The 13,262-nt window shown below is 60.1% G+C and overlaps 1 protein-coding gene across 2 annotated transcripts in view; it reads right to left on the bottom strand.

Moving 5' to 3' along the window:
* Positions 1 to 8,177: 8,177 nt before the first annotated feature.
* SORCS2 (sortilin related VPS10 domain containing receptor 2) overlaps positions 8,178 to 13,262 on the bottom strand; it is a 489,434-nt gene continuing 484,349 nt past the window's right edge. The window contains exons 26-28 of one of the 2 annotated variants that reach the window (XM_042251675.2): positions 12,312 to 12,457; positions 10,737 to 10,810; positions 8,178 to 10,458 (exon numbers count right to left, since the gene is read on the bottom strand). In XM_042251675.2, the coding sequence (XP_042107609.1) occupies positions 10,435 to 10,458; positions 10,737 to 10,810; positions 12,312 to 12,457 (244 nt within the window). In that variant the 3' untranslated portion in view covers positions 8,178 to 10,434. The remainder of the gene's footprint in view (positions 10,459 to 10,736; positions 10,811 to 12,311; positions 12,458 to 13,262) is intronic. The other variant, XM_027971238.3, reaches the window with a different exon arrangement.

Raw genomic sequence — 13,262 nt, 5'->3', positions numbered from 1 at the left:
GAGGAAATGGCAACCCACTCCAGTATTCTTGCCTGGTGAATTCCATGGATAGAGGAGCCTGGTGAGCTTGAGTCCACGGGGTCGCAAAGGGTCGGACACGACAAGAGTGACTAACCTTCATTGTGTTCATTTCATTTAGCGACTGAACCACCCAGTACCTGGGAGGCAGGTGACTCTTTTTGTTCTATGCCTATTGGTGAAGTTGCTCCCACCTGGCAGGAAGCAGCTGCCCTCACAGGTCTAGGCAAATGCTCCAGCTCTTTCTAAGCGGCCAGGGAGGCTGGCTTCTCCTCCTCCAGAACGCCAGCACCTTCAATCATGCTGGTCGGGTCTGGTGGGGAGAAAAGAGCAGGTCCTCTCCACGCCTTGGTGGGACGCAGGTGACCAGCTGCTCTGGACACTGCAGACACAGGGGGTTTCAGAAAGGGTGCTGGAGGCGTGCGTGACCGCGGGCTGGTGACGAGCAAGTCGGGAACCGTCTTTGAAATGCCTCGGTCTTTGGCATGAAATCGGGCAGCTCTGGAGAACTTGACCAGAAGCTGCTTGACTCTCAGGAACTGCTTGAAAGTTCCCAGCAGCCGCCCGAGACTACGGCAGCAAACAAAATGCCTCCAACCGCGCGTCCATCACACGCTACCTGTAGCCGCCTCCCCAGAGGACGGCGCCCAGATCTGTCTGAATCTTCACCCCTGCCTCTTCTTGGCCAGATCACACCTCTGCCCCAGCTTCTCAGGACACCTTCCACGGGGACATGAGTGATGCCGTGGGTGAGGTGGATGACAGTCAGGCACGTGGGATGGCGGAACAAAGACAGCGATGCCACGCCACCCCGTGGGTCACTCCCATCTCGACGCCAAAAGCAGAAGGCACAGAGCCAGTCTGAACGCCAGATCCCACCCTGCAACTGTCCTTAAGTCCACACCAAGCCTCAGGCCTCAGGGAAGTGCTCAGGAATCTTGCAGCTTCTTGCTCTCCTCTGTCTGCACATCTGCTACCCTGAACCGTTTACCTGGTCCGGAGGCGGCCGCCAGCCCCACCTGCCTCCGAAAGTGCCCACCGGGGGGCGCTGGCTTTTGAACCACCTCTTCAGTTCAGTTCAGTCGTGTCCGACTCTTTGCAACCCCATGGACTGCAGCACACCAGGCCTCCCTGTCCATCACCAACTCCCAGAGTTTACTCAAACTCACCTCCATCCAGTCGGTGATGCCATCCAACCATCTCATTCTCTGTCGTCCCTTTCTCCTCCCGCCTTCAATCTTTCCCAGCATCAGGGTCTTTTCAGATGAGTCAGCTCTTTGCATCAGGTGGCCAACCAATCCTTGGTTGATAGAAAGATGTCTTTGGGGGTATTTTTCCTGTGAAAGGTGCCCAGATCTTACAGTTTTGAATGCTTTCAAATCTATGTGAACCCTTCTACTTTCTATACAAATGACTCACACTCAGACTGAGCCCAGTCAGCACAGTCCCTCTATTTGCCTCCCAGCCTCAGTCCTGCCCATCCCCCTCCTGGTAAGTATTGTGCGTGTTTTGTGTAGGCTTTGTAAGACTGTTTAATCTTTTGGTTCAATTCCTGACCTTACAGGATGGACTTTGTCCTGATGCTGCGAGGGCCTTTTAACTCGCAGGTTGTGACTTTCTCCAGCTTGGCTTGTGTGCCCTAATTCCCAAGGAAGCCTGTGTTGAATGGGAGAGCTCTCTCCATCTCCTACAAGGCATTTATAGACTCTCTTCCTCATTCCTGTTATTTTTAGAGAGAGGTAATCTGCTCTTCTGCCTTCTGCTCTTTATTACTTTCAATGCAAATAGATGCTAATTCCGCTCCTCCCTTTTCACTCTCCTGCCTCACCTCCCTCCAGTGGCGTCCCCTCCTCCTCAGCCTGTATCTCTTCTGTCTGGTCTCAAAAAGGCCACATCTTCTGACATTTCACACTGAGACACGACGCATACAGTCTCTAAAATTTCCCCCAGCTTCCTTTAATAAGCTCTTGTGCACCAACCATGCTTCTCTCTGAACCTGCAAGGCAGCCCTCCAGCGGTCTCAGAAGCAGGATTGTTCTTTGGACCCCTGGAGGCTGTGGTTGTATTTCTTTCCCGTTATCTATCCTCAAATGAAGAGCACTCCCTCCAGACCAAGCGTTTTCCATTTCAGGAGCCTTGTCCTGTCTCCCCTCACTGCGTTCTCAGCTGCTGGGGGAACCCTCCTTTTGCACATTAATCCTGAAGGCAGTGTGATGTTGCCCCAGACAAATCGTGAGCGTCTAGCCGACCATCACCGCGGTGCCCCTCGGGAACTGACCTCCATCTGAGGTGAGGACTGCAGGCTGAGCATTGAGTTGGCATCATCATCAGCTTTCTGTGGTGGTTCTGGCCCAAATGCAGGGATGTGAGGTGACCCCACCTCCTGCTTGGGATGTGTGGTGACCCCACCTCCTGCTTGGGACATGGGGTGACTCCACCTCCTGCTTGAAAGTAGAGTACCACGTGGCTGAGGATTAAGACAGTGAGCTATATCGGGGTTCCTCCTGGGATGTCCATGTGGCCTGACCAGAGCATCTGGACTTTATGAGAGGAAGATGTCCAGGCTGGAGCTGCTGCAGCCATTTTGTAGCCTGAGGTCACCTTGGTGGCTCTGTTCCGAGCAGTGGCCTGTGGCTTGGAGATACAGAGCTACACCGGAAGGTCTCCACGGAACGCTGTGACACCGACCTCCCGTGAGACCTCCACCCTGCTGGCGATTTTAACACCTTCCTTAGCCAAACTACTTTCTCACTGTTCTGATAAAACTTCACACCTCCTCCTGTTTCCCTGGCTCCCTTCCCTCTTCTCACTTTTGAGGATGACCTCACTTGTAACTTCCCTGAGGACGTGGAGCCCCTGGAAGAGAAGCTTCCAACCGAGGTGCTTCTGAGCCCTTCTGTTCCCCAGGGCCAGGAGTCCCCACTCCCTGATCTGACCCTCTGCTCACACTCAGGCTCCTGGCCCTTCACCCCTTAAGGCCTGGCTGCCCGGCATCCCCTGCTCTCCCTCCTGCATTTTCTGTCTCTCCAGGTCTGTTAACTCATTCCCGTCCGCACACTGCCCTAGCTGCTGCCCCGGCTCTCTGCCCTTGAGTTGCCAGGAAATTCTAGAACACGCTATTCTGTACTTTGGCTGTCCAGTGCCTCACCTCCCGTGAGTCCCTCAGCTGGCTCCCAGGAGGCCTCTGTTCTCACGCCTGCCTGCAGTCTGGCCCTGTGACTCACCATGTGGGCAGTCCCTGCACGGCTGACCCAGCCCCGCTCCGAAGCACCCTTCACATAGGACACAGGGGCCTCCCCCTGCCTGCAGAAGCGCTGTGGTTAGCAGAGGGCCTGGGCTGCCCGGTGATGTTGGGCTGAACCCCAGCTCTACATTGCTTTATGCCTTGCTGCCCCTGACTCTGGGGCGGGGGTGTTGGCACCTGTCTCCGGGCTTGCTGCCAGCCTGGTTCGCGGCTGTGTGCGGGAAGCACCTGCCTTGGACCTGATACACGGCAGAGACAGAGTGGGAGCTGCCGTCATCCCTGAGGTCACCTTGGCTCGTGGTTCTGATGGCGGCAGGTGGATCCTGCTGGACCGCTGACAGGGCCAAGCACCGGGGCCGTAATCTGTGAGCTGCAAACCACGCGCGTGGTCCTGTGTCCCCGTGCAGAGCCAGGGCAGATTTTGGAATAAAGTGCCGTCTGCTGAGCTAGTACTGTTGGAGATTAGCAACCTCATCATAGCATCACACCAATGCCAGGGGGTCATGGGCACGGGCCATTAAAACGCCTGGGCTGGTGCACATACGGCCTGCAACTGGCAACTCTGAGCTCGAGGAGCTGCAAAGTCCCCTGGGCCTCACAGGCCCAGGTTGTGGAGATGAGGCCCTGGGGGGTGGGCCATGCGCGGCCAGGAGAGGCGTGGCCGGGAGTGGCTGGGCCCACGCTAGTCAGCACATCCCAGTGGGTCACCCCAGCAGCGCGGGGTGATCATTTCTGCAGCCCGAGACTTGTGTGACGGTTTCACACCAAATGGAATCGGGATGAGCAGGGGCAGGGGCAGCTGCCCAAGACCCCCCACCCCGGCCCCCACCACGTTAGCAGGGTGGGCGCATCTGGCCACTTTCTTTGCTGCTGAGCTCGGAGGTCGGAGGGGGCTTCCTCCTCCTGCTGGTCCTGCTGAGTCAACAGCAGTGTCACACAGAGGCTGCTCACCGCCCCCAGGGTCCCCCCTGCCCCTTCAAGACAAAGGGAGCTGCTGAGGACCCCCCTGTGGCTGGACACAGCAGGGGCACTGTGATCGGGCAGCTCAGTGACCAGGTCTGGAAGTGGGTCCCAGGTGGGAGCCGCCCCCGAGCTCAGCCTGGAGGCACAAGGTCAGTGCCGGCCAGTCCGTGTCCAGCTGTGATCGCGACTGCTCTCAGCTCTGTGGCCGAGGCCTGGCCAGCCACTGGTGACGCTGTCTGTGTCAGACGTGGGAGGGTGGGAAGGCCCACCTTGCAGCGTGCGCCTGGCTGGGGCCAGGGGTTGGGGCCGCTGTGCCCTCTCTCAGCTCCGTGGGGTCCTTCTCGAAGGGGTCCTGACCCTGAGTCCCCACCAGAATGGCTGTTGGTCTTGACAGCAGCCTCTGTGCCTCCTGGGGGACGTGTTGCCACATGCCAGAGTGTCTTCGAGGGGGTCCTGGGCCTTGCTGCTGAGGAAGGAGGTGATCGTCCCTTCTCGGGGATCCCACCTGGGTAGGGGCTGCTCCTCTGAGTCGCTCGCTGGCCCTGCAGCTGCACCCCCTTCCACCCCTCACCCCCTGGTCGGGAAGGTGGCCTCCAAGTCCTTGGAAGTGACACTTTGCTGTTGATGATGTAAAGCTGGTTGGGTTCCCGCGGGGACCGGCCGACAGTCTTACCAACTGAGCCGGAGGGACAAGCACAGCAGATCCTCGAGGAAGAATTTTTCCCCTGATTCTGCTTTGTCGGTGACTCTGCATGCTTCTGTCTGTCCCTCCGCGGTTCGTGGCCCCCTGGTGACTCTGGACGCCAGGCTTGGTGTCTCCGGTCACAGTCAACTCGAGTCCACCTGGAATTTGGGGCTTCGCTGGAGCGTTAGAGCCACACCTCTTATTTGGGCTAAAATTGACTTTCTCTGCCAGCCTGTGGACAGGGGACACGCGGGCCTGCAGGGCCACAGGAGCCCAGGTGTGGTCACAGCGCCCGCACTTCATAGCCGCCACGGGGCGCGCTTGTGTCCTCTTAGTCTGAGCAGGAGGCTGCCCCTGGCTGTGCCCGGGGCCGTCCCGGGGGCTGTGGGCCCGCACAACTCCCCTGCAACCCCGCCAGGCCCTCTGTTCAGGAAGGGGCTCCAGATGGATCGACACGGGAGCTGCACACGTCTAGTCACACCCGCCGGCCTCTCCCGGGGGAGGCCCCCGACAAGCCGTGCACGCCGAGAGCTGGGGATCGCGATCGGCCAGCAGAGCAGGGAGGGTTGCCTGGCACACGCACACGGAGAAGACCTGCTCGTGCGCCGTGGGTGCCAGCCCTCGAGTCCCCTGTCTCTGTCTCTCCTCGCACAGTGCACATCACACACAGATGCAAATACAGGCACAGACACACATTCACATACACACACACGCAGACACAGATACACACACAGACCCACACATGCATACACACACACACAGACACAGATACACACACGGACACACACATACATACACACACACACAGACACAGATACACACACGGACCCACACATACATACACACATACACAGACACAGATACACACACGGACCCACACATACATACACACACACAGACACAGATACACACACGGACCCACACATGCATACACACACACAGACACAGATACACAGACCCACACATACATACACACACACAGACAGATACACACACGGACCCACACATACATACACACACACAGACACAGATACACACACGGACCCACACATACATACACACACACAGACACAGATACACACACGGACCCACACATGCATACACACACACAGACACAGATACACAGACCCACACATGCATACACACAGACACAGACACAGACACACACGGACCCACACATACATACACACACACAGACAGATACACACATGGACCCACACATACATACACACACACAGACACAGATACACACACGGACCCACACATACATACACACACACAGACACAGATACACACACGGACCCACACATACATACACACACACAGACACAGATACACACACGGACCCACACATGCATACACACACACAGACACAGATACACAGACCCACACATGCATACACACAGACACAGACACAGACACACACGGACCCACACATACATACACACACACAGACAGATACACACACGGACCCACACATACATACACACACACACAGACACAGATACACACACGGACCCACACATACATACACACACACAGACACAGATACACACACGGACCCACACATACATACACACACACAGACACAAATACACGCACAGACCCACACATACATACACACACACACAGATACATACACGGACCCACACATACATACACACAGACACAAATACACACACGGACCCACACATGCATACACACACACAGACACAAATACACACACGGACCCACACATGCATACACACACACAGACAGATACACACACGGACCCACACATGCATACACACACAGACACAGATACACACACGGACCCACACATACATACACACACACAGACACAAATACACGCACAGACCCACACATGCATACACACACACAGACAGATACACACACGGACCCACACATACATACACACAGACACAGATACACACACGGACCCACACATACATACACACACAGACACAGATACACACACGGACCCACACATACATACACACACACAGACACAAATACACGCACAGGCCCACACATACATACACAGACACAGATACACACACGGACCCACACATACATACACACAGACACAGATACACACACGGACCCACACATACACACACAGACACAGATACACACACGGACCCACACATGCATACACACACAGACACAAATATACACACAGACCCACACATGCATACACACAGACACAGACACACACACAGACCCACACATGCATACACACACACAGACACAAAGAAGTGCAAACACAAGCACACACACAAATATATGCACACACAGATACAAATGCAGGCATATACAGACATTCACGTGCATAGACACACACACAGTCACATATACACACACCCACAGTGTCCTCTCGGAGTCCCCTGCCCTGTATGGCCCCGGCCCTAGCCTGCACACAGATACACATGCACACACTCTCACACACACACACACACTCCTCTCGGCTCCCCCGCCCTGCATGGCCCCGGCTCTGGCCTGCTTCGCATGGGTCCACTTCTTCCTCGTCCTGGAGACCTGCCTCCCACAGGGCCCCCGGCCCTCCCCTCCGGCTTGGGCCCTGCAATCATTGTCAGTGTCCCCACAGGCCCGGGGTCTCCTTTGGGCCCCAGGGGCGTGTCCTGTTCACTCAGGGCTCCAGCCCTGGTCCCAGGGTGCACGAGATCTGGCCAGAAGGCTTTGAGGATGTGGACGACACTGAACTCCATGTACTGTGGTCCAGAGAAGGAAGGGGGTGTGTCTGTGAGTCTGAGTGAAAGCTGCGTGTGTTGTCTCTGTGTGCAAGCATATCAATGTGTGTCTGTGTGTGTCTGAGTGTGCATGTGCATGGATGTGGTGATCTGACCACATCAGGGCTTCCTCTATCCACTCCTGGCTCCTCAGTCTCCTCAGAAACAAGTGGGGGGCATTTCAGGGACAAGGGGCTTCGTTCAGCTGCGGTGCACCTCCAGGCCTCAACCCCTGGCCTCTGCACCTCACTGGGCAAACGGAGCATGTTCCAGGGCCCCTCGCTGGCCGCTGGGGGAGAAGTGAGGCGACCCATGTGAGGGGGTGGTGGCATCACTGCTTTGCAGGTGGCACATCCGGGTCCAGTGACCGAGATAGCCAATGTCACGGCACCCTCCCCCCCAAAGTGCAGGGACCCCTGGCCTGCCCCAGCCTCCGTGGCACCACAGTCCTGGGGCCCTGGGTGTGTGTTTACGGAAATGTTGACAAATAGCTTCATAATAAGGCAAACACCGATCGTACGCATTTAATCTTTGTTAAAAGCATCACAAATGATTTATTGATTTTTAAAAAGGAAAAATAAGAAAGAATTTATCGCATCTCTGTTATGTGCATATAGAAGTGTGGGCTCGATCCAGCTGAATGAGACGTTAGCGGTCCAAGCCCAGCCGGCTCTTCCCGAGGGCCCGCGCATACCTGTACGGCAAAGACGCAGGACCTCAAAACGTGGAACCAGATAAACCCAGATCTACGTGTGGATCTACACGGTTATGGGGACGGAAACGTATTCGGTTATAGATGCCAACTTATTCCCAGGCTCTTGGGTCCACACCCAAAACGCTCTTCATAGAGATGATGACATAAAATAGGAGAACACAAATCGCTAAAGGGAAGCCCTATCCCATCAGCAAGACAATGCAGCTGAGGGTCAGGAGGTCACAGGCGCGTTGTCACCCAGAGGCACTGCTGAGCTGCGTCCAGGGGCTCCCTGTTGACCTTGACCTGGGACCTGGCCGGCGCTGAAGGTGTCTGACCCTGCAATGAGGCTCACAGGCCGGTTGGGGGTGTATGGCAGGACGCGGGATTCCCTAAGGGGTCTTTGGAGACAGCAGACAGGCTGGCGGAGGCAGACACCTCGAGAACCCAGCCTCTCCCCGCAGCACCCCACAACTCCCGCACTTCCCCGAGGAGGGTGTGGAGGACCCTGGCATGGCCAGCTCTGCGGCCCGCAGCTCAGCCGGGTGGGCCGCAGTGGGGGGAGGGGCGCCTCTGCCGCCCGCCACGCGACTTACAGTGACCCCTTCTGAGCCGATCTCAGACCCCATTTGCGACACATGGGGTTGGACACCAGGGTCCCCCCTCCCGCGAGTGGGAGCTGCTCTGGGGGTGCGGATGACCCTCCGCAGGCCGCCTTTCTTTTCTGCGGAAGCGGGCTAAGTCTTCCCACCGCCCCGGGCTTCATCCTGGACTCCTCCTCGGGGCCAGCGGGGTCCTAGCCTGGGATCTGGGGTGTCCCCACCTCTGGGAGGACGGTCTGGCCACCAAGAGCCCATGGTGGTGGCGGGGAGGGGACGCTGACTTCCAGTTTCAAGGCAAAAGGTGAAACCCCGCCCCTAGATGCTCCTGGCGTCCCTGACTCTAGGCATCGGTGAGGAGGAGGGTCGAACTGTCTGGGAAGCGGTGGGGGGAGGGGAGGGGGGCTGGCTCCCGGGGCACCTCTGTGGCCCCCTTGCTGTGTGTGACCCTGGGGCAGCCACTCCCTCTCTGGGCCTCAGCGGCTCTGTCTTTAAGACGAGGCGGGCACCACTTGTCGGCCCTTCACGCTCTGCCTTTCTAATTGCTCCTGGTTCCTGGGTCTCTACGCGGCTCCCTCTAGGAATGAGGAATCGCAAAGCACTGGGCATCTGTCTCGAGGCCAATCCCGGGCAGGAAGCCTGCACGTGGGCCGGCCGGGGGTGGGGGCGCTGGAGCCCTTGAAGGGCGGGGCTGGGGGAGCTTTGCTTTTTGGGGGCGGGGGGCAGGAGAGAAGGCTGCCAGTGGGGGCGGAGAATTCCTGGGCTTTCGGCAAGGGGGTTCCCAAGAACGGGGGCTACTGCCTGGCAATAAAAAGAGAACAACCTCCCCCCCAAAAAAAAACCGCAAATGGCTACCTAGAGAGGTATTTACATTATCTCTGCAGGTTAAAAAGAGGAAGGGGAGCACGGAGGGCGGCCTCGGGGGTGGGGCGGGGCCCGCAGCAGGCTTTCTTGATTCTGGAGGGGGTGTGCACGACCCCCCGCAGAGGGACGGCCATGTGAGCGGTGGAAGCTGCCCTCCTGGGGGTTCCGCGGAAAAAAGCGGTGGCTCGGTGTTCCTCTGGGGGACAGGAGCCCACGGTGCAGGTGATGGAGGCGGAGGGGGTTGGGTGGGGGGTCTGCGCTTCTGAGAGTCCGGCAGGCTCACCCCCCAGCCTCAGGGGGCCCGGCCTCGCCTATAAGTCAGGCCTCCTCGCCGGAGTGACGGGGTGTGGGCTGACAGTGTCCAGAGTTGGGGGCCGGGGCGGGGCGGGCTTGAGCTGGACGGAGCGGGAACAGCTGTAGGCTGGCGTGGACGCGGCGGGAGGAGGAGGAGGCTTTCCCGAGGTCTCCGCGGGGGTGCGGGTCCCACCCCGTGCCGAGGGGCGCGTGTGGTCCTGGGCCCTCCGCGGGGGATGACGCGGCGGAGAGGAGAGCGTTCCCGGCGCGGCCGCCGCGGCCTCAGCTCACCAGGTAGCTGTGCATCTCCCGGGAGCTGACGCTCAGGACCACGCCCGAGTGGTTCCCTGGAGGAGAGACCGGCGTGAGCGCGCGGCCGGCCCAGCGGCGTGGGCCGGGGGCGGCGGTGCGCGTGCGCGGTGCGGGCGAGGTGCGTGCGGCTCCGCCGACGTGCAGGCATCCCGAGCTTCCTCCCGCCGTGCGGGTCGTGCCTGGACGCGGGTGCGGAGGCGGTGGGGTGGGCGGGTGACTGAGGGCGGGTCTCCCGGTGCCGGCAAAGCAGTGGACCCAGGGGGCCTCGGGGGTGAGGCCGCGCCCGCCACCCGCCCCCACCGCCCCCACTGACCTGCAGGGGGGCCGGCCCCGGCATCGGCAGCAGGGGGAGGTAGGCGGGGCTCTGTCCCCCCCGGGCAGGGGCCGCTGCAGGGCGGCCCGGCGAGGCCCCGGGCGGCGGCGGGAGAGAGAAAGGCACAGGGCACCGTCAGAAACGCACGGGCGGGCCGCGTCCTGAGACCCCCGGGGAGCAGAGGCGTGGCCGCTGGCTGCCTGGAGCCCCCACCTCCCGGGCGCATCGAGACTGAGCGGCCCAGAGGTTCCAGCGGGGCCGTGGGGGCCACGGGGTCGTGAGCCGGCCCGGGGCTTTGGGTCCAAGGTCAGCCACCTGTCCACTGGGCCGCCTGGGTGGGAGACGTCCCCTCTCTGAACCTCACTTCTAGCCGTTTAAAAGGTGGGGACCGCGATTCCGCCTCCCACAGTCCCAGGGACAGGGCAGATACAGGTTGAGGGGATAAAAGCGCAGCGATGACACCCCCCCCCCCCCAGGTGGCAGCTTCCTCGGACCCCACTGGGGACGTAACAGCACCCCAGGGGCGGCGCGTGCAGCGCAGGTGGGGTGCAGAGCGACTGTTAAGGGTCGGGGTAGCTGGGGCCCCAGGGCCTGGACTCCAGCCCCTTCCCCACCAGCTGTGTGGCCCTGGCCCGGGGCCAGTCCAGGTCTCAGCTCTGAAAAGAAGCGCCCCTGCTGGGCTATGGAGGAAGCGATGCCGGCTGGAGCACTCATCGGTCCTGCAGCTGGGAGCACTCAGCATTCACGTGGCCTGGAGCACTCAGCGCTCACGCAGCCGGGTGGGCGGCGCCAGTATTCGGGCGGGACTCCCGGGCCTCAGTCTCCCCATGGGTTGAGGAGGGAGTGTGGATGGGGCCTGCTGTCCCATCAGAGTGTGTGTCTCCCCCAAAGATGGACAGACCGTGGTCACCTCAACCACAGAGTCAGAACCAAAGGGCAGCGGTGATGGCCAGGCTGTCCCCTCCCTGGTCTCTGCGGCGCAAAGGCCGCAGGCGGGCGCTGGGTGGACAGTGCAGCGGGCTGAGCCGGCTGCTGCGTTATCACCGGCAGAAGCTTCGAGGTGGTGGGGCTCAGCCCATGAATGCCGGCTCAGGCCCCAGGAGAGAACCGGAGGTCAACACAGACCCCATCCCCAGAGGAGGCCACTAAGTGGGCAGCTGCTCCGTCCTCCCGCTGGCCATGGGGCGGGGGGGAGGCAATGGGGTCACGAAACAGAGACGCTGTGCAAACTGTAAAGGGCTGTGCATAGGTAGTTATGTCCATGTGCGCACGGCCCAGGGCATCGTCATCCCAGTGACGAGAGGGATGCCGGGAGCGTGGAGGGGGTGACCGCGGGGAGAGGACCCCGGGACCTCCCAGAACACAGCAGCTTCGCCATGGAAGCCAGCGCTCCTGTCTGCCCCACCCCTCAGGGGACTGTGGGGACAGGCGTCTGGGGTCGGAGTCCACTGGCAGCCCCGGGGGACTCCTGCCATCACCTGTCAGGAGAGGACCCAGGGTAGGGCCCGCCCGCCCCAGGCCTGGCGGTAGTGGCGGTGGGGCTCCGGCGGAGGGGGTGTTGGGGGCGGGCGTTACCTAGAGCCTGTGGGTGGAGCTCATCCTCTATGAACTCCTCCCCCTGGGTGGTGCTCCGCACGCCCTGGCTGTGGCTCACGGGGCTCGTCATTTCCTGCTCCTTCTCGTTGTGCATCTGGGCATACACGGTCCTGCCAGGGCGTTTCCTGCAAGGCAGGGGATGGAGGGGCGGGGAGATCAGGGCTCTGCCTGGGACGCCTGTCCCTGGAGGCCCCCAGCCCACCCTTCTGTGCAGTGCTCTCATCGCTCCTGGGTCTGCCTCCTGCGCCACCTCTGCGCCACGCCATCTCCTCCAGGAAGCCCCCCTGTGCCACCTCTGGGCCAAGCCACCTCCTCCAGGAAGCCCTCCGTCCTGTGAGCTCCCACAGCTCTGGGTTTGCCTCTGCCCCAGCGAGGACCGTCCATCTGTCTCCCCTGAGGCGTGCTGCAGGGAGAGGGTGTTTCTTTATCTCTTTCAGGTCCCTGTCACCCATCACCTCCAGGTTCTGATCAGGTCGGCAGGCGTGTGTTTCCACAAGGCATGTGATGCTGACAGGCTCCGAGAGGTGTTTGCCGAGCCCTGCCCAGGCCCTGGGGTATCCTCTACTGCCTGTCCTCTCCAGGGCAGAGGGAAAGGAGATGGAGGGCACAGCCCCCCTCTGCCTCAGCTGGGACTAGGCTCAGGGCCCTGGGCCTGGCTCCTTCGTGTGTGACACCCACTTAGTTGCAGCAAAACTCCAAAGGGTGCATGGTTCCACTTTACAGATGAGGAAACTGAGGCTCAGTGGGAGGGTGGGCTTCCTCAGAGCCACCAAAGGCAGTTCGCCAACAGCAGCAGTTCTCTGGAAATACTGAGATGGCAGGATGCACATTCAGGCCCCTGGGCGGGTTGGGTCATGTCGGGCCCCAGGGGACTACAGCACTCGGTGACTGAGAGCCTCTGAGACTTAGGAGCTGCTTGTTATGCAGGCA

This window comes from Ovis aries, chromosome 6 (assembly GCF_016772045.2).
Source record: "Ovis aries strain OAR_USU_Benz2616 breed Rambouillet chromosome 6, ARS-UI_Ramb_v3.0, whole genome shotgun sequence".
Lineage (NCBI taxonomy): Eukaryota > Metazoa > Chordata > Mammalia > Artiodactyla > Bovidae > Ovis > Ovis aries.
The sequence above is the reverse complement of the archived record's forward strand: the minus strand, read 5'-3'. Positions and strand labels throughout refer to the sequence as shown.